The following is a 21,722-nucleotide window of genomic DNA, read 5'->3' as shown; positions in this document are numbered from 1 at the left end:
TATAATGAAATCTACAATACTTATTTCGATTTTTATTCTATCTGATCACCTTCTGAGACCTGTCTGGATACTAAGCAAAGTTGGTGTGGTCGGGACAAAGTGTGTTGGGTGGGAGAGAACAAGTATTGGAATAGCTGGTACTAATTTGTCGTAGATGCCATGAAGGTACAATGATGTGAGTATATGGGCATGAGTTCGATTGAAGGATATGGAGGGCTCTGGGTATTGGTTACAATGGCATAATGTAATTTTGCTTTATGCTCGTCTTGTAAGGAAAGGCTAGACAGGCTTGGCCTGTATCCTCTGGAATTTAGCAGAATCCAAGGGAACTTGACTATGTTAAAGTCAAAAGGCTATTTCCTCTTTTATGAAAATCTATAACTAGGAGTCATAGTGTAAAAATAAAGGGTCACTCATTTAAGACAGAGATGAGGAAACATTTTTTCCCCCAGACATTGTGTGTCTTTAGAATTCCATTTAAATCTTTGCAATGTAGAGGTAGATAGATTCTTGATGACCAAGGGATAAAAGATTATTAGGAATATACAGTCAAGGTTAAACTCTGCTCAGCCATGATATTATTGAATGGTATGGCAGGCTCAAAGTGTCAAATAACCAACTATTATCCTGTGTTCATAATGTATTAGGGTACTGTAAATGATTGCAGGAGTAAAAGTTGCCATTGAGGGAATAAGGAGAACAGGGTGTGTGTGGCATGAAGTATATGAGAAGTTGTGGGTTGTGGGCACCAAGCATAGACTAACATGGCGGTTAACATGAGAGTGCAGGAGGGCGTATTGGGACCAGCAGCAGGCACACATGAAAATAAGGTGTCAACCTCGTAAAGCTACTAAATAGGTCTACGTGTATGCCAAACAGTGCTAGACAAAGCTCGGTTAGCCCACAACTGAGGCTCAGATCTAAGATCTGCAGTCACGCCACATCCAGTTGTGAATGATAGTGGACAGTTAAACAATGTAATGGAGGAGGACGGTCCACACATATTCCCACCTTCAATAATGGAAGACTTTAACACAACAGTGCAAAAGATATGGCTGAAGCAATGCAGCTATCTTCAGCCAGAAGTGCCAAGTGGATGATCCATCTTAGCCTCCTCCAGTGGGTTCCAGCATTATAGATATCAGTCTTCAGCAAATTTGATTCCTTCTACATGATATCAAAACATGGTGGGTGACACTAAGTACATCAGAGGCTATGGGTCCTGACAAACTTCTGGCAACAGAACTGAAGATGTGTGCTCCAGAACTTGCCTCTCCCCTTACCAAGCTCTTCCAGTACAGTTACAACACAAGCATCTACCTGACAATGTGGAAAATTGCTCAGGTATGGCCTGTACATAAAAGCAGGACAACCCAGCCAAATGCCATCCCATTTGTCTATTTTTGATCATCAGTAAGGTGATGGAAGGTGTCAAATATAGTGCTTTCAAGCAGCTCCTGCTCAGCAATAACCTGCTCAGTGGTGCCCAGTTTGGGTTCCTCCATGACCACTCAGCTCATGACTTCATTACAGCAAGTTCAAATAGGGACAAAAGAGCTGAATTCCAGAGGTGAGGTGAGAATGACAGCCCTTGACATCAAGGCTGTACTCAACCATGTGTGGCATCAAGGAGCCCTAGAAAAACTAGAACCAATGGGTATCAGGGGCAAGCTGTGGCTGGAGTCATACCTGGCATATAGGAAGGGGGTTGTGGTTGTTGGAGGGCAGTGATCTCAGTTCCAGGACATCTCTGCAAGAGCTCCTAGTGTCCTAGACCCAACCATCTCCAACTCCTTCATCAACGCCTTCCTTCCATAATCTGGTCAGAAGTGGAGATGTTTGCTGATAATTGCATAATGTTCAGCACCATTTGCAAATCCTCAAATACTAAAGCAATCTTTGTTCAAATGTAGCAAGATCTGGACAGTATCTAGACTTGGGCTGACAAGTGACAAGTGATATTCACACCACACAAATACAGTGACCATCACCAATAAGAGATAGTCTAACCACTGTTCCTTGGCATTTATTGGTGTTACCATCACCAAACCCCCACTATCGACATCCTGGGGACTACCATTGACCAGAAACTCAGCTGGACTCACCACAAAAATACAGTGCTAATAACAGCAGTCCACAGGCTAGGAATATTGCAGTTAGTAACTCACCTCCTGACTCCCTAAAATTGTCCACCATCTACATGGCACAAGTCAGGATTTTGATAGAACATTCCCCATGGGTTGAGATGGGTGCAGCTCCAAAACATTCAAGACGCTTGACACCATTCAAGACAAAGCTGTTCACTTGATTGGCACCACACCCAATCCCTCTACCACTGATGCTCAGTAGCAGCAGTATGCATTATCTACAAGATGCACTGCTGAAATTCACCAAAGATCCTCAGACAGCATCTTCCAAACCCACAGCCACTAGAAGAACAAAGGCAGCAGGAACTTGGGAACATCACCATCTTCAAGTTCCTCTCCAAGCCACTCACCACCCTGACTTGGAAATATACTGCTGTTCCTTCTCTGTTGCTGGATCAAAATCCCGGAATTCTCTCCTGAATGTTAATATAGGTCAACCACAGCAGATGGACTGCAGCAGTTCAAGAAGACAGCTCACCACCACCTTCTCAAGGGCAACTGGGGATAGGCAATAAATACTGGCCAGTCAATGACACCCTCATCCAATAGACTGAAATTAAAGAAAGGAATTATTGGGGGTCAGTCCAGGACATGAGGTGGTATGTGACATGTGGCAGAAAGGATAGGACTATGAGAGATGTTATATGTTTTTTTTGACATTTCAGTGCCAGTGCATGCACGGCTGAAACAGAGCTTTTAATCAATCGGAAAACTCACCAAGATTAACATTTAACTTCCATCCAGCCAATGGCTCGTTCTTAATACAAGGGATCGTTGATGAGAGGAACAACTAGGAGAAAAGAAGGAAGGATAATACAGCATAGGGCACCATATTTACAGCTGGACAGCACTTCTCTTGCCTAAAGTGACTATTCTTTCCATCAAGGCAGCATTTGGCCAAGTGTACCATGAAGAATCCCACAAAGATTGATGTTAGTGGGTATCAGTGGGAAACTTTTCATTAGAAAGAATGATGGTTGGCACAAAGAAAATTGATGATGGTAGTGCTTGTTGGGGTTACATCCTTTTAGGTCCAGTTTATTGCTAAAGGAATGCCTCAGAGCACTGTCCTAGGTCCACGTCCCTTCAGATATTCCATCAATGACTGTTGCTAGATCATAAATTTGAAAATGGTGTAAAATAACTGCACAATGATCAGTTCATTCACAGTGCCTTTACAGTGAAACCATCTGTTTCCATATAAAGCATGAAAAATTCCAATTATCTCTCTGTGACTTCAAAGATAACACTATTGCTGAATGCCTCATTGTATACAATCCAAGGGTTATGATTGACAAGAAGCTGAAAAGGATCCAATCACATCCATCTCAGCTCAAAGAGCAAGGCAGAGGCTGGATATCCTAAGGTGAATGACTCACCTTCTCAATATCCATATCACTTCATAATCAATAAGGCAAAATCAGGTGTGTAATGGAATAATTTATGTTCATTGTGATTGAATGCAGCCTCAACAGCACTAAAAAACACACCAGACAGGTTAATGCAGAATATGTAATAGTCACTTTAATCATTAGAGTAAGCATTAACAACCTGTATAAAGCTTTTCAAATATCATCTTGTCTTTAAATATTCATACTTAAAGTTTGATACTTTTAGCTTCTTGTTTAAAATTAATAAAATAAACCTACTTCTTTTGAGTAGATGATGAGAACAATCCCCAAGTGGAGAGTCACGGTTCAAATGAAGGGATATAAGTAGGTTTCCTTCCTGGTCTCCCTTCCAATCAAAGGCACTTCCTGTATGCAAATAGTCTCATCACTTATCTGTGTTAATTTTATTTGTATTTACTTCTTAAAATTGAAAATGTAAAATGACACTGTGGCATCAATTTCACATATCTAATTTTAGGTAAAATTGTGTTTTGATATGGTTGTGCACTGACCAATTTGTTTCTTTGGATGACTGCACAATTTACGTTATAAGACCAAAATGTAGGCAAATTTCAACAATACTTCGAATACATTTATATGCAATTAATATGCTGCTGTTGAAAATAAGAGCATAGAAATCATCTTTACAATGATCTATTGAAAAGCAAACATATTTTCAGACTTTCTGAATGAGCAGTTCTCTAATTTCTAGATGACTTTTTAAATAGTTCTTCTCTTCCCTTTTTCCACTAGGAGATTTTTGAAAGCTTTTCCACTGATGGGTGAAACGCAGGAGCGAGAGAGAGTTCTGATTCATTTTTCTAAGAGATACTGTCAATGCAATCGCGATTGTATCAACTCTGAAGGTACAGAAATAGACACAAGTGCAATTAACAGTGAGAATATGTTTAAATGATTAATTATACTTTGGTTATTGACATACATTTCAAAGGGAGAAAACATATTTCAATATATTTTGATTATTATTTGATTGAAGTTATATCTTTACTGACAATTCTGAGAATCATTTTAACACCCCTGAAGATGACTTTTACAAAATGAGAACACTTCAAAATGTTGCAGCTAAAATTCAGTATTGCTTGATTAAATTTATTACTGTACTTGTATAAAATGTAATTGTTACAAGTACGTGAATAGATAAGCATGTGTCATGTAATGTGTGCACAGGGCTCTAAGAATCTGCTGAAAGGAAACAGGAATTTTGTGAGAGAGGGAGTTTGGTGCAGAGAGTGAAGGAGGCATCAAGTTCTTTAAACAATGGAACAACAGTAAATAATCCCAGGGGAGGAAATAGAAAATGTGATACCATAATCAACACACAGAGAAAAGTAACAGAACCCATAGCATGAAGATAAATGTAACAGGAAGAATTTAGCTATTCTTTGTTTGACAAGAATTTAAAAATAGTACGATTGCTGGTATTCAGCATTAGTTTGTGAGGATTTAACATTAGGATGAAAGAATGTATGTAAAAGGAAAATTTGCTAAGTGATTCAATTCAAAGTGGACATAAATAATTGGCAAATCACTTTGTGATTAATCACTGAAACTTCTGTAATGACCAATTTGTTTTAAATCAGGCTAAATCTATGTTAAATATAGATCTCAAGGGACCAATTTGTTCAGGAAATAAATTCTAGACAGCTAATCTAAACATAAAATATTTATAATGACCTGAGAGTGCTGGTAATGCGTTGGTGTAGATTCTAGACAATACTATTCCAAATTTCTATTTCTGCAAACAAATGACCCATCCACTAGTTAAAGACAGCGTAACAGGAATAGAAAATAAAAGGATATACCTCTCAATAATTTAAGACTTTGATAAAAATTAAGGTAAAATACAAGAGGGATCTATCATCCTAAAAGGGGTATAGTGTAGACCAAATAGTGGAATGGAATTGGAGGAAAAAATATGTAGGGTTACACATGGTTTACAGAAAATAGGGATAGAATTAATTCCAATATGGATTGGGCGATTTTTAGAATTCAGCAAAAGAGACAAGAAATTTAATCAAGGGAGGGAAAATAGATTGAGCATAAAATTGCAAGGAACATTGAAACTGATCATAATGCTTCTATAAATATGTGAAGAGAAAAGAGTAGAAAAAACTAATGTAGGTCCCTCACAGTCAGAAACCAGGGAAATTATAATGGCAAACAAGGAAATGGCAGAAGAATGGAACACATACTTTGATTCTGTCTTCACAAAAGCATAAATAACCTTCTAGAAATTTTAGGGAACCAAGTGTCTAGGGATGGGCAGAATTGAAGGAAATCAGTATTATAGGTGTAACGAAATTCATGGGGTAAAAGCTAACAAATCACAAGGGCCTGATCATTCACATCCGAGAACACTGAAGGAAGTGACCCTGGAAGTACTATATGTATTGGTGATATTTTCTGAAATGATATGGACTCTGGAGCAGTTCCCGCAGATTACCCCACTGTTTAAAAAGGGAGGGAGAGGAATAAACAGAAAATTACAGATCAGTAGATCTAACAGTAGTAGTGAGGAAAATGCTGGAGCCTCTTGCAAAAGATTTAATAGCAGAACATTGGATAGCATTAACAGGTTTGGACAAGGCCAGCATGGGTTTATGAAAAGCAGATTATGCTTCGCAAATCTACTTGAGTTTTTCAAGGATGTGACTAATAGAACAGACAAGGAGAATGTGGCACACTTGGACGTTCAGAAAACTTTTGTTAAGATTCTTCACAGGAACATAGGAATTAAGAACAGGAATAGTCAATACAGCCCTTTCGGTCTGCTCTGGCATTTAACATGATCATGGTTGATCTAATCCTAGCATCAACTCTCAATGGTTAGCACTGCTGTCTCGCAGCGCCAGGGACCTGGGTTCGAATCCAGCCTTGGGCGACTGTCTGTGTGGAGTTTGCACATTCTCCCCGTGTCTGCGTGGGTTTTCTCTGGATGCTCCGGTTTCCTCCCGCAATCCAAAGATGTGCAGGTCAAGTGAATTGGCCATGCTAAATTGCCCGTAGTGATAGGTGCATTAGTAGGGGAATGGGTCATGGGTGGGTTACTCTTCGGAGGGTCGGTGTGGACTTGTTGGGCTGAAGGGCCTGTTTCCACACTGTAGGGAATCTAATCTAATCTAATCTAAAAACTCCACTTTCCTGCCTGCTCCCCATAGCCCTTTATCCCATTTTTCATCAGAAATGTAGCTATTTCTTTCTTGAATCTGTTGATTGATTCTTCCTCCACTGCACCCTGGGGCAGTGAGTTCCACATGACCCTCTGAAAGAAGTAGTTTCTCCTCATCTCAGTTTTGAACCTACTTCCTCTCACTCTATATTCACAACCTCTTTTTAAAGACTGCCCACGAAGGGAACGTCTGTTCAACATCCACTTTAGCATCCTGTTTAACATTTTATATACCTCAATCAGATCCCCGCCTCATTATCCTGGACTTTAGTGAGTACAAGCCCATGCTATTCAACTGCTCCTCATGTAACAGCCCTTTTAGCCTTGGAATCAAGCTGGTGAACCTCCTGTGAATTGCCTACATAAGAGATTGGTAGACAAAGTTAAAGTGTAAGGGATAAGATGGTAATATAATGGCCTAATACTAACCCTAATGAATCAAGAATTGATTGGCAGACAAGAAACAGAATGGGAATAAATTTTAAAAATACTGCTGATGCTGTTAATCTGAGAATTCAACATAGAAAATGCTGAAGTTCAGCAAGTCTGGCAGCATCTGTGGAGAGAAACACAGAATTAATGTTTCAAGACCAATTCTGAAGAAGTTTGAGGACTCTGGGTGTATACTCAACAGAGAAGGATGAGGGAGGATCTAATTGAAATATACAGAATACTGAATGGCCTGGACAGAGTGGATATTGGGAAGATGTTTCCATTGGTAGGAGAGACTAGGACCCAAGGGCACAGCCTTAGAGCAAAGGGAAGACCTTTCAGAACAGAGGTAAGGAGAAACCACTTCAGCCAGAGAGTGGTGAATCTATGGAATTCATTGTCACAGAAGACTGTGGAGGCCAGGTTATTGAGTATATTTAAGACTGAGATAGATAGGTTCTTGAGTATCAAGGGGATCAAGGGTCAAGGGGAAAAAGCAGGAGAATGGGGTTGAGAAACTTATCAGCCATGATTGAATGGCGGAGCAGACTTGATGGGCTGAATGGCCTAATTTATGTCTTATGGTCTCATGGTCTAAGTTGTATTGCTGTTTCTTTTTGATAGATGCCAACAGAACTGTTGAGTTTTTCTAGCATATTTATTGGGAATAAATGAATTGTTTTCTGAGTGACAGAAAGCGACCAATGGAGTACCACAAGAACCAGAGCTTGGTTCCCCAGCTATTCACGTGATATATAAATGACCTGGATATGGAAACTAAATACAACATTTCCAAGTTTGCTGATGACAGAAAACTGGTTGGGATTGTGAGCTTTGAGGAGGATGCAAGGAGGCTTCAAAGTGATTTACGCAGGTTGAGTGACAGAGTACAACACGTCTAAATGTGAGGTTATACATTTTAGTGTGAAAAACAGAAAGGAAGATATTATTTAAATGGTGATTTATTGAGAAGTAAGGATATACAAACGGAACTGGATGTTCTTCCAGACTAGATACTGAATGTAAAGAAGCAGGTGCGGCAGGCAGTTAAGAAGGCAAATGGAATATTGCTGTTCATTGCATGAGGATTTGAGTTAAACAGGACCTGAGTGAGACCATACCTCAAATATTGCTTGCATTTTTGGTGTCCTTACATAATGAAGGACATACTTGCCATACAGGTAGTACAGCAGAGATTCACTAAGCTGATACTGGGGATAGTAGACTCAAAAAATGTGGTGCTGCAAAAACATAGCCAGTCAGGCAGTATCCGAGGAGCAGGACAGTCGATGTCTTTAGCATATGCTCTTCATCAGGAATGCGTTCCATTTGCCTTTCTAATTGCCACATTCCTGATGAAGAGCTTATGCTCGAAATATTGACTCTCCTGCTCCTCGGATGCAGCCTGACCTGCTGTGTTTTTCCAGCACCACACATTTTGAGTCTGATCTCCAGCATCTGCAATCCTCACTTTCTCTCTCTGGGGTAGAAAGACTATCCTATAAGGAAAGATTAGTTAGACTGGGTCAGTATTCAGTAGAGTTTAAAAAGATGAGAGGGGAACTTACTGAAATGCATAAAACTCTAACAGGGCTAAACACACTAGATGCAAAGAAGATGTTTTCCCTAGTTGGTAAGTCTAGAAAAAGGATTAAACGGCAGTGAACCACTGGTTCTCTATCACAGAAGGCAGTGGAGGACAAGTCACTGAGTTAGTTTGGGCTCTGGTTAGAAACAGGAAAGGAGAGGTCACCTTGTTGGGAGTTTTCTGTAGGCCTCCAAATTATTCCAGGGATGCAGAGGAAAGGATAGCAAAGATGATTCTTGACAGGAGTGAGAGTAACGGGGTAATTGTTATGGGGGACTTTAGCTTCCCCAATATTGACTGGTAATATTATAGTTCAAATAGCTCAGATGGGTCAGTTTTAGTTCAATGTGTGCAGGAGGGTTTTCTGACACCGTATGTAGACAGGCCAACAAGGGATGATGCCATATTGGATTTGGTACTGGGAAATGAATCCAGCCAAGTGTGGAAGTAGGTGAGCACTTTGGCGATAGAGACCATAATTCAGTTATATTTACAATAGCAGTGGGCAGGGATAGGTATATACCACAGAGAAAGAGATATAACTGGGAGAAAGGCAATTATGATGCGATTAGGTAAGATTTAGGATGCATAGAATGGGGAAAGAAACTGCAGGGGATGGACACTGTTAAAATGTGGAGCTAATTCAAGGAACAACGACTGCGGGTCCTTGCTATGTATATACCTATCAGGCAGGGAGGTAGTTGTCGAGAGAGGGTGCCATGGTTTACTAAAGAAGTTCAAGTTCTTGTCAAGAAGAAGAGGAAAGCTTATGGGAGGATAAGGTGTGAAGGCTTAGATAGGGGACTGGTGAATTATAAGTTAGCCAGAAAATAATCTAAAGAGAGGGCTAAGAAGAGCCAGGAAGGGACATGAGAAGCTGTTGGTGGATAGGATCAAGGAAACCCCTAAGGCTTTCTATAGGTATATCAGGAATAAAAGAATGATTAGAGTAAGATTAGGGCCAATCAAAGATAGTCATGAAAAGTTGTGTGTGGAATCTGAGGACATAGGGGAAGGGCTTAATGAATACTTTTCATCAATATTTCACATTGGAAAGGGGCATTATTAGTGAGAATATAGAGATACAGGCTATAAGATTAGTTGGGGTTGAGGTTGACAAAAAGGAGGTTTTAGCAATTTTGGAAGATTTGAAAATAGATTAGACCCTGGGCTGGATGGGTCTTATCCTTGGATTCTCTGGGAAGCCAGGGAGATTGCAGAACCTTTGGCTTTGATCTTTATGTCATCATTGTTGACAGGAGTAGTGCCAGAAGACTGGAGGATAGCCAATGTTGTTCTTTTGTTTAAGAAGGGGAGTCAGGGCAATCCTGTAAATTATAGGCCAGTGAGCCTTACTTTGGTCGTGGGTAAGGTGATGGAAAAGGTTTTAAGAGATTGGATTTATAATCATCTGGAAAGGAATAATTTGATTAGGGCTAGTCAACACAGTTTTGTGAAGGGTAGGTCATGCTTCACTAGCCTTATTGAGTTTTTCGAGAAGGTGACAAAACAGGTGGATGAAGGTAAAGTAGTTGATGTGGTGTATATGGACTTCAGTAAGGCGTTTGATAAGGTTCCACACGGTAGGCTATTGCACAAAATAAAGAGTTTTGGGATTGAAGGTGATTTAGCAGTTTGCATCAGAAATTGGTTAGCTGAAAGAAGACAGGGGTGGTGGGTGATGGGAAACATTCATCCTGGAGCTGAGTTACCAGTGGTGTGCTGCAAGGTTCTGTTTTGGGGCCAATGCTGTTTCTCATTTTTATAAATGATCTGGAGGTGGGCATAGAAGGATGGGTTAGTAAATTTGCAGATGACACGAAGGTAGGCACAGTTATGGATAGTGCCGAAGGATGTTGTGGGTTACAGAGGGACTTAGATAACATGCAGAGCTGGGCTGAGAAGTGGCAAATGGAGTTTAATGCGGAAAAGTGTGAGGTAGTTCACTTCAGAAGAAATAACAGCAATGCAGAGTACTGGGCTAATAGTAAAATTCTTGGCAGTGTAGATGAACAGAGATCTCGGTGTCCATGTGTATCAATCCCTGAAAGTTGCCACCCAGGTTGATAGGGTTATTAAGAAGACATATGGTGTGTTGGCGTTTATTGGTAGGGGGATCGAGTTTCGGAGCCACGAGGTCATGCTTTAGCTGTACAAGACACTGGTAAGTCCGCATCTGGTGTATTGCATGCATTATAGGAAGGATGTGGAAGCTTTGAAAAGGGCTGAGAAGAGATTTACTAGGAAATTGCCTGGTATGGAAGGGAAGTCTAAGGAGGAAAGGCTGAGGGAACTGAGGCTGTTTTTGTTGGAGAGAAAAAGGTTGAGAGGTGACTTAATCGAGGTGTATAAGATAATCAGAGGGTTAGATAGAGTGGACAATGAGAGCCTTTTTCTTCAGATGGTGAAGGCTAACACGAGAGGACATAGCTTTAAATTGAGGGGTGATAGATTTAGGCAATTTATTTACACAGAGAGTAGTAGAGGCATGGAGTGCACTGCCTGCAACAGTAGTAGACTTGCCAAAGTTAAGGGCATTTAAATGGGCTTTGGACACATATATGGATAATAATGGCACAGTGTAGGTTAGATGGGCATCAGATTAATTTTGTAGGTCGGTGCAATATCGAGGGCCGAAGGCCTTTATTGCGCTGTAATGTTATATGTTCTAGATTTTTAGAGGCATCGAGCAGGAAAGTGGGCATTGGATAGAGGACCAGCCCTGATCATATTGGATTGCACATCCAGGCTTGAAAGACCACATGCTGTAATCCTGCATCTTGTTTAATTTAGGCAAACCTATTATTATAGGTGAAAATGAGGATTGCAGATGCTGGAGATTAAAGTTAATCGTGTGGTGTTGGCAAAATACAGCAGATCAGACAAGAGCTGAGGAACAGGAGAGTCGATGTTTCAGGCATAAGCCCATGAAGGGCTTTTGCCTGAAATGTCGATTCTCCTGCTCCTCAGATGCTGCCTAACCTGCTGTGCTTTTCCTGCCCCACACTCTCAAACCTATTGTTGTGTCCAGACCCTGGGTGAGATTACTCATTTTGAAATGGCTCCAGACAGGATATATCAGATCATTAAGCTTCTGAATGAGAAATTTAGCACCCTGAATCACCCACTCTCTCAGGTGGTCACAAGATTAATTTGAAAAAGGATCCCTTCCCTCTGCACCCAATGGATCCTTGATTGATCCTGCTCCTGCCTTTGGCATCCATGCTTGGAAGCAGGTATATATTGAGGAGCCACCCTGTGTGGATCTTTAGAAATTTGTTCCTGGTCCTACCATCAAATCTGTCGATATAGCGTTTACAAGGTTCCACCCATCAACTTGTGAAAAATCGTTAATGGGCAATCAACCATGAGAAATTTATTTCACCGAAAGTCAGGAAAACGAAAGCTAATATTCGAGCACAGTAGATAAATGGAGAACGAAAGGGGAAATTAGATCGAAGTATGAAGACACATAATAAGCAATTTGATATGAAAGGACAGGAAGACAAAATAGAATGTGAGGAACTTAAGAGAAGTATTTCTTTTAAATGATCAGGGAGACAGGAAAAGGGCATACCAAGTTATATAAAATGTGATAAAGTATGCTATAGGTACACAAGTAACAAAAATAAATTTAAAGTCTTGATAAGTTCATTAAAGGGTGAGCATAATAAAGTTACGGGTGATGACAGAGAAATGGTAAAAGTTTTGAAGAACAATTTTGCTTTAGATTTTTACAGAAGTAGAAAATAGACATTTCACTAGATGTTGATATTAAAAGGAATATTGATACAGTTGGGATAGAAAGGAGAAAATAATTGATAAACGAACAAGGCTATAAGAGTATAAAGTCTTAGTTTCAGATGGTATACACCCAGCAAGGCTTTTCCACTGGTGTTGCACAGATGAGCAAACATACTACTGATTGGTATTATACAGGGCCAAGCTGATCTTGGACAACTTATGCAAGTGTAGTACTTCAGCTGATTCTTCACGGTAACAACTGAATAGAAAGAACTGCCACTCTAGTGGAATCCTGTATCCTTATTGTGTCTTCCTAGCAACTTGTTGCTGCAGAAAGCTACTGAACTGTCGCTATCTCTAGCTTTTTCTGTAGGCTATGTGAAAACTTGTAAAGTGTATTGTGTATGCAGATAATGAGCTCCTCTAACCTAGCCATCATCTCAATCAGATGCATGAAAGCCACCTCCACTGCTTCTATACAAGATCACTATTTTCTAAGCATTGTTTTGTTAAAGTCAATGCCACTGAGATCACAAGCACAATTATCATGGGATACAGCCCAATGTCTTTAGGTTACCAATGTTGTAAGTTACTGTGAGCACATCCATCCATGATTCAATCTCAAATCTGCACTAATAGTGGAATATTTGCAACATAATATTTTATTTGTGTATACAATTAAAAGTGATAATGATACATTTTTATTTTTCAGATGGAGTCCATACATTAACTTGTGCACTAATGCTTTTGAACACAGACCTTCATGGGCATGTAAGTGCATTTGATTATTTTACAGATAAGGTACTTACACTGAGGTAAAAATTATGTCACAAGAGTAAAACTTCTTAAAATAACAGTATCGTACTTCAGAAAAGGTAAATAAACCAAAATGCATTTAAACTTAAAGCAATGACACATTAATTGTCATCTGAAATATGGTTACAAATAATAATTTTTGTTGAAGAAGAATTTTATGTGCATTAGAAATATTTTTAAAATATATGCATAATTAATTTTCTTCACAGGTCATAATTGTTTCAGTTAAGTATAACCTCATGAGGAGAATCAGCATATTTATGAATTCCAATGCAAGTTGAAATCGCCAGCAGAATTTTCTTATCTTATTCCCAAGTGGAATGATGGGATCACTTTTTTGTTTCAGGAACTTGATTCTAATTTGCACGCTGTGCAGTTGGTGTTACCCGAACAAAATAATTATCATCCTACCTTCTGATTCCCCACCCAGTCAAGGGCAGAGGGTCAGGATTTTGCATCTAAAACAGCAGTGAAGTATCTTTGCTTAAAGGGATCACAAAGGGAAGGAAAGCAATTCTGTGTGAAGGAGAATGGAGATGGAAATCCTGGAAAACTGTCCTCCTGTTTATGGAATCATCCATGGAGATGATGATCGATAAACTGAGGGCATGGAGAGAAGCCCTTTTTCCCCAGGTTAGTAGGAGGAGACTGGACAACCACATCATGCATGTATGACTTCAGGTTGCTGAGATTATCAGTACCCAAGATATGATGCTGAGGACTTGGATCCAGTGCTGAAAGTGGTTCATTGAGGTTTGATGAGATGAGTGCCAAAACTCTCAACTGGGAGAGCCAATATTTTCTCAACCCCCGAGCATTCTATTGCACAGCATTCTTCTGACGGACACAACTTGCTGTTACACACAAGTATTTCTCTGGAGTCCCTTCCACAGATTTCCATCTTAATAGTCATAGAATCCCCACAGTTTGGAAGCAGGCCATTTGGCCATTGAGTCCACACTGACCCTCCGAAGAACATCCCACCTCTCCTACCTTATCTTTGTAACTGCATTTTCTATGGCTAAACCACCTACCCTGGACACTATGAGCGTTTAACATGGCCAATCCACCTAAGCTGTACATGTTTAGACTGTGGGAGGAAACCAGAGCTTGTAGAGGAAACCTGTACAGACACAGGGAGAATGTGCAAACTCCACAAAGTCGTCCAAGGCTGGAATTGAACCTGGGTTCCCTGGCGCTGTGAGGCAACACTGCTAACCACTGAGCCACCATGCTGTCCGGCCAATGCACATTCACCCTCAATGTATTACCCTCAGTTCCATTCCACAGAGTTGCCCTGGTCAAATGTTTGTCCTTGATCCTCAATATCCAGTTAACTCAGTTAACACCTCAACCAATAAGTCTCAGCTTTTTTGTTGTTAGAGGAAAAGAACCCACAATGCCAGAGTCAGGCAGAGAACTGGATTGGAGCTGCATCCATCCATGGTTACTCTTATCCTGATTGTGGCAGAAACCCTGAACATTGACAGGGAGACAGTTGTACAGATTGGTGTCAATGGAGAGCTGGGGATAGCCCAGCTGGTAACAGAGTTAGATGTCACAATACCCCCTGACTTAACTTTCACTAATATTGAATCAATGTCAACAATACATTAAATGCCCTGATCTCTGCTCTGTTAGCTTGGAGCCCCCATTTCATTTTGGTCTAGATTTAATTCATATCTTTAATTTCCTACAGGTATGTTGAAGCTGCCAGTGAAGCAGATGAGGATAAGCCTGAGAAGTCTTCAGAAGACTAGCCCTGTCACATGACCTCTGTGTACTCTGCAGAGGAGCAGATATATAATCCGTGAGGGGCCTAGCAGGGTGGCACATGGCAAGGAGCACATCACCTGTGAGCAGGAGCAGACTGGGGAGACAGGAACAGGAATGAACAGTCCTTCTCCCACATTCTGTTCAGCTAACACAGGTGCTGAGCTTTGAAGGTCATACACTGAAAGGATATTTGTGGAACAACAAAGGGAAATGCATATGCTTCTGTCAGATTTTCCAGAGGCAGCGAGCACCCTTGTACAGAAAATGGATAAAGCTGTAAGGTGAATGCCAGGTTGTCTCAGGTTGTCTCAGTCATTTCTGCACACATTTCCAGCGCACAGCCATTTCCTGCACACACTAGCTGTCAAGTTAACACAACCATAAACAAAGCATGCCATGCTCTGCACAAACAAAGGTGGGCAGATCTTTGACAGATTCCTCATGGGCTTCAAACTGAGACTATGTCTGCCAAGGACATCTTGCGGCAGAACAGGAAAATGAATAGCCTTTAATGAAGCTACAGAGGAGCACTTTGTCGGAAATATAGAAGGAAATGCAAGAAACTGTTTTTGGTAGCACAGAGACAATCATTCCTCAAATTGTTAATGTTCCATGAGTGCTTCTTTTAATTTGATTATAAAAATGTGTTTTTATGAACTCATTTATTACTAAGTCATGTAATTTGTGGATTCCCCAGTGATTCTGCTGCTTTTAGTTTTGATAAAAGTTTTTAACTGCCAAGTGAAAGTGGCCAGTGTCTTGTGTAAGTAGTGGGGAGGTTTGTTAGTGTTGGGGTAGGGTGGGTTTCAAAGGGAACACAAAGCAAAGCTGTGTTTGATTCCCTCAACAATCTCAAAGTGAATACAGTTGGAATCTTTTCTAAACAAGGCATTAGTTGACTGACTGATGTAGCATTGGGCTGCGCAATGTGAAATTTAACATATCATAGAATTGCTACAATGCAGGTGGTGGTTATTCAGCTTATCGTGCCTTCACTGGCTCTATTACCTGGGGTGAATCTCCTTCCTTTCCCATTTCTCCCCAAGTAATTTAATGTCCTCTGCCTCAATTGAACCTGCCTCCACCACATCTTCAAGCAGTGCATTCCTAACTACTTGCTGTGTAGAAAACAAATCCCATATCACCTTCACTTCTTTCGCAAATTAACTTAAATCTATGACCTCTTGTTATTTTTTTCTTTTATGAGGGGGAACAACTTGTCCCTATCTACATTGACCAACCCACTCATGATTTTGAAAACCTCTATTAAATCTCCTCTCAGCCTTCTTCTCTCCAGGGACAACAATCCCAACTTCTTCAATCTGGCCTCATCACTGAAGTCAGCAACTGAACTATGATAGATCCTGGATGTGAAAGTGTTGAAGGTTATGGTTACCATGGGCAATGTTGCCAACTGCTGCACTTGAAGAACTGTCTCTGAGAGACTGCAGTTAGCTGTGACCACCTGCTGCAAGAACCTGAGCCATCAGAAATACTGCTGTTTAAGCAAGTTTACCTTTGGCCGAGACACCCTTTCCTGAGGGTATCATCTGTTTTAAGTTGTAGCTGTGTTCTATCCCTTCTGTTCCATCTTGCAGCATGGAGCTGTGGAGAAAGCTGCTCCAGTCATTGGAGTTTCTAGGCCACAGCACCACCACCTCAGAGATCCAACTGACTGCTGAATATGCAGACTCCATCTCACAGGGAAGTCTCACATTCACTAAGACAAGATTAAAGTCAGTCCTATCCTAAGTATAAAAGTTACAGTGTCCACAACAAAATTGGTGAGTTCAGACTACTCCTGTGGAGACCTTGCATTGTAGCTGAATACAAACTTGTCTGCTTCATTATTTCTGCTGTTCATATCATTTCATCCTGTGTTCAGTTCCCACTTTAAACTCATTTTCTCCAACGTGCTGAGTTGCAAACATTGCATTTAACAAATGTGCAGCTGGCAGTGAAGGATTCTATGCTTAAAAAGGCCCTTAATTGCCTTTTAAAGTACTTCAATTGTTTGCCAACCAAATCTACAGGGATTGCTCCCAGGACTTGTAAATCATCCTGGGATAAGTGCAAGAGGGTGCGGGACCATGTTGGTGTCCAGATAATGTTGGTGTCCAGATCAAACAGCCTTTTCTGGGACAATCCTAATCTGCATGCTCCTGGACCTGCCCCCAACCATTTGGGATTTTTCTCATGTATTTCTTTTCTACTTTTATGTTTCAGTCGCTTTGATTATTTTTAAGTTCAATCATTTCTTCGATATTAGTGCCTAACAACAACTGTGGAGGTGCATTAAAAAAAGGACAAGAAATAATCAGCATTAATTCAGATAGAAACTGCACATTTGTATATGTATAAAATCTGGAATGATAATGAGGGAGAAATTGTGCTGTGTATACCCATTTTAGCTGTTGTATGGCCTCTTGGTGGATGATGTCCAAATTGTGAAACACACTACCAATGAACAGTGTGGCAGATGTCGCATTGATAAAAATGGTTACACACACACACCATACCACACAGTGCTATTGCTTATTGCTGGGCTATGTGAATGTAAAAGGTTGAACAGTGGATGTTGGCAGGATATATAAGGTAAAAATGAACTTGTTTGACTTGATAATTTGTATCAAGTTGCACTAAGCTTGTTGCACTGTTGCACTGAATCCATATTATTGAAACAGCATTCCTGTCGTTAACTTGCACCATCAATTATTCCCATGGCTTCCATCCCTAAGCACATAACAAGAGGATACCTAATCCTTCCCAAATGAAAGAAACCTCTCCTTTTCACCTTTTTCCATCAAGATCGGTTGTGCGTTGTCTGAAACCCTTTGTGCTTACTCACTGTCATGTTCAGTCACCGCTCTAATTATTGCAGTCTTAATGAACTTTTGAAAAATACCATCAATTCTTACAGTTACATTTCACCTTTCCTTAAAACAGCATGCTGTGCTTCTAAGTAACATTTGGCTGTTGAGACTGCAACAGATTGTGCAACCCGTGAACATCACAGGGAGTAGTAGCTGCATGCAGCAATCATTTTAGAGAGCACATAGTACCGAGTTATATGCTGCCTACAATGCAATAAATGAGCTTGGCCTAATTAAATAACACAAAGCCTTTACCTGTTTTCAGGGGTTAGTCAATTTCTTCTTCTTCAAAACAGGGAAACAAACTTCATAAAGGTTCGGGAAAAAATAATGGCTGTTCCAAAGGATGCAAACTGATTTGTTGAACCGAGATGTAAACTGTTCTAAAAACAATGATGATGAAGGAGCCGAAATAAGCGGCAGAATTTTTTTCAGTTCAGCACATGAAGAGTTAGTGAGAAAGACATCCCCTCTGAACACAGCAGCTCCACAGCTATTGGCATTGGCTGGAGATGGGCATTCCACCCCTCAGTCAGAGTGGGGGGGGTGGGTGGCGGGCACCAGTGAGGGTGCAGACCTGGAAAGGGATGGGTGTGCAGTTTTCGATATGAAAATCCAATCTTTGGGAGAGATCCAGGTGGCATGACTGGTTGGGCTTCCTCCCTGACCTTGAACTCTTGCTGGTCTTGACAGCATTGTTAATAACTAGGAGGTGATACGGAGTGATCAATAGATCTTCCTGGGTTGGTCTGTAGCTCAACCCATAGCTCACAATCTCTATCATAAGGAGTGCACCAGGTAAGTAACAGGGGATTGTGAGAAGAGTGAGAACTTTGAGTGGGCTATGGGTCTTGATGAGAAGCTACAGGCTCCCGTGAGAGCAAGAGGCTATTGAGGGAGGGCACTCTCCTCCACCTGAAGTCCAAACAGATTGATCTGCTGGGCTCACCCTACCCCTGAACTTCTTCTGCCAGACTTAGTGATGGGGTGGTAAGTAGAGATGGGGTGGTAAGTAATTCTCTAAGTAGAGAATAATGAGCCACTTAAAGGCCTCACATGGACAGGCTGTTATAGACCTTGCCCATCCCATTTAAAATTGTGAATTGATTGGGGCGGGCCGTTGGCTGGATGTTTGATGGAAAATTTAAGATCCATCCCCTCACTTGCGAACCTACTGGTGGAGGTCTGGAAAGTTCTGCCCAATGTGAGACGGTGTATGATTAGGTATAAACTAGAAATCCTCAACTACTGGTTAGGAGCAGAATATGAACCAACAAATATGTTTCATGACTCCCGTGTTTCATTGACCTTATTGGCAAAACTCCACTCTGGGTTTGGTTCTTATAAGTAATCAGAATGACATCCTTAATGCCGCATGTGGAGTGTATGAAGATAAGTAATTGTCTAACTCTAATAACCAAAAGGAACAGGAAGGAAATTTATAAGGGCCTGGGAGCAGTCATTAAAAATTTACTGGCTTATGGATCAGGGTCAGCATAAAAAGTAAACAATAACAGTATTGACATTGTTTTTTTTAAATCGGTACCAAGCAAGGACTATGTGAATTCATTAAAGCCCAAATTTACTGAGTGAGAAAACAAAGCTAAATGTGGGAAAGTTTCCTCAAAGAAAAATGGAAAGGAAACTATAAAATTAAGTATGTAAAAGAAGTTTACGGTTAAAAGTGTAAACTACATAAGCAGTTTACTGAAGGGATGAACAGTGAAGTCAACAGGGAAGAAAACAATCTGTACAAAACTTAAGGGGGAGGCTATAACCTGTATTGCACTGATCACTAATGTAGGATTGTCAGGCTCACATTACTTGTGTATACTGGAATCGACATATATTAATATGCAGGAATCTGTTCTTTTCAGACATAAAGAATGTGCATATACTGTGCCTGTTTAAACTCAACCAGATATTTGACAGCAATTCACTGGGTCATTTCTCAGGGAAATTTCCTGATCAATCAGACTCAACCTGCTAGTTTGAAATCCAAAAACAGCCGGGCAATTAACAGTCAACAATCAGCACGTAGACCACAGTGGTTCAGGAAGGCAGCTCACTACCACCTTCTCAAGGGCAACTGGAGATGTGTTATAAATACTGGTTGAACCAGCAGCATGTGTGAATTTAAAAAAACATTAACTACTGCATCCTCCATGGCAACATATTCTCAAATCAGAGTGCAATTGCCACATAGAATCATAGAGATGTACAGCTTCGGAAACAGACCCTTCTGTCCAACTCATCCATGCCGACCAAATATCCTACACTAATCTAGTCCCATTTGCCAGCACTTAGCCCAAATCCCTCTAAACCATTCCTATTCATATGCCCATCCAGATGCTTTTTAAATGCTGTATTGTGCCAGCCTCCACCACTTCCTTTGGCAACTGATCCCATACACAACATCCTTCCCATAGGAAGGAGACCAGAATTTCATGCAACATTCCAAAAATGGCCTAACCAATGTCCTGTACAGCAGCAACATGACCTCCCAACTCCTGTACTCAATACTCTGATGAATAAAGGTAAGTAGTGTATACCAAACACCTTCTTCACTATCCTATCAACCTGCGACTCCACTTTCAAGGAGCTATGAACCTGCACTCCAAGGTCTCTTTGTTCAGTGACACTCCCGAGGACCTTCCCATTAAGTGTATATGTCCTGCTAAAATTTCTTTCCCAAAATGCAGCACCTCCCATTTATCTAAATTAAGCTCTATCTGCCACTCCTCAGCGCATTGGCCCACCTGATCAAGATCCCACTGTTATCTGAGGTATCCTTCTTCGCTGTCCACTACACCTCCAATTTTTGTGTCAACTGCAAACATACTAACTATACCTCCTAAATTCACATCCAAATAATTTATATAACGATAAATGACGAAAAGTAGTGGACCCAGCACCGATCCTTGTGGCACACCAAAGGTCACAGGCCTCCAATCTGAAAAGCAACCCTCCACCATCACTCTCTTCTTTGTTTGAGCCAGTTCTGTATTCAAATGGTTAGTGCTCACTGTACTCCATGAGATCTAACCTTGTTAACCAGTCTTCCATGAGGAAATTTGTCGAACGTCTTACTGAAGTCCATATAGATCACATTTCCTGCTCTGCCCTCATCAATCCTGTTTGTCACTTCTTCAAAAAACTCCATCAAGTTCGTCAGACATTATTTCCCACACAAAAAACCATGTTGACCATCCCTAATCAGTCCTTACCTTTCCAAATACATGAAAATCCTGTCCCTCAGGGTTCCCTCCAACAACTTGCCCACCATTGAAGTCAGTCTCACTGGTCTATAGTTTCCTGACTTTTCCTTTCTTAAACAGTGGCACCACATTAGCCAACCTCCAGTCTTCCAGCATCTCATTAGCACTCTCCTCTCAAGCATTATAAATGTTGTGATTTGGAGATGCCGGTGTTGGACTGGGGTGTACAAAGTTAAAAATCACACAACACCAGGTTATAATCCAACAGGTTTAATTGGAAGCATACTAGCTTTCGGAGCGACGCTCCTTCATCAGGTGATTGTGGAGGGCTCGATTGTAACACAGGATCGAGCCCTCCACAATCACCTGATGAAGGAGCGTCACTCCAAAAGCTAGTGCTTCCAATTAAACCTGTTGGACTATAACCTGGTGTTGTGTGATTTTTAACATTATAAATGTTGATTTTCCCCTTTATTGGCATTCTTGCAAATTATCCTGCTGAATGCAAGATGAAAAGCTACAGCAAATTTTGTCTTCTTTTCAGCAA

At 40.8% G+C, this 21,722-nt stretch overlaps 1 protein-coding gene across 3 annotated transcripts in view; it reads left to right on the top strand.

The window, feature by feature from the left end:
* Positions 1–21,722, top strand: part of psd2 (pleckstrin and Sec7 domain containing 2) — a 182,972-nt gene that overhangs the window by 94,842 nt on the left and 66,408 nt on the right. For 2 of the 3 annotated variants that reach the window (XM_072590834.1, XM_072590832.1), the window contains 2 exons: positions 4,292–4,404; positions 13,205–13,265. In XM_072590834.1, coding sequence (XP_072446935.1) covers positions 4,292–4,404; positions 13,205–13,265 — 174 coding nt within the window. The remainder of the gene's footprint in view (positions 1–4,291; positions 4,405–13,204; positions 13,266–21,722) is intronic. The other variant, XM_072590833.1, reaches the window with a different exon arrangement.

Source organism: Chiloscyllium punctatum, chromosome 20 (genome assembly GCF_047496795.1).
Source record: "Chiloscyllium punctatum isolate Juve2018m chromosome 20, sChiPun1.3, whole genome shotgun sequence".
Taxonomy (NCBI): domain Eukaryota; kingdom Metazoa; phylum Chordata; class Chondrichthyes; order Orectolobiformes; family Hemiscylliidae; genus Chiloscyllium; species Chiloscyllium punctatum.
Note: the sequence above shows the minus strand (reverse complement) of the source record. Positions and strands in the feature narration are given on the sequence as shown.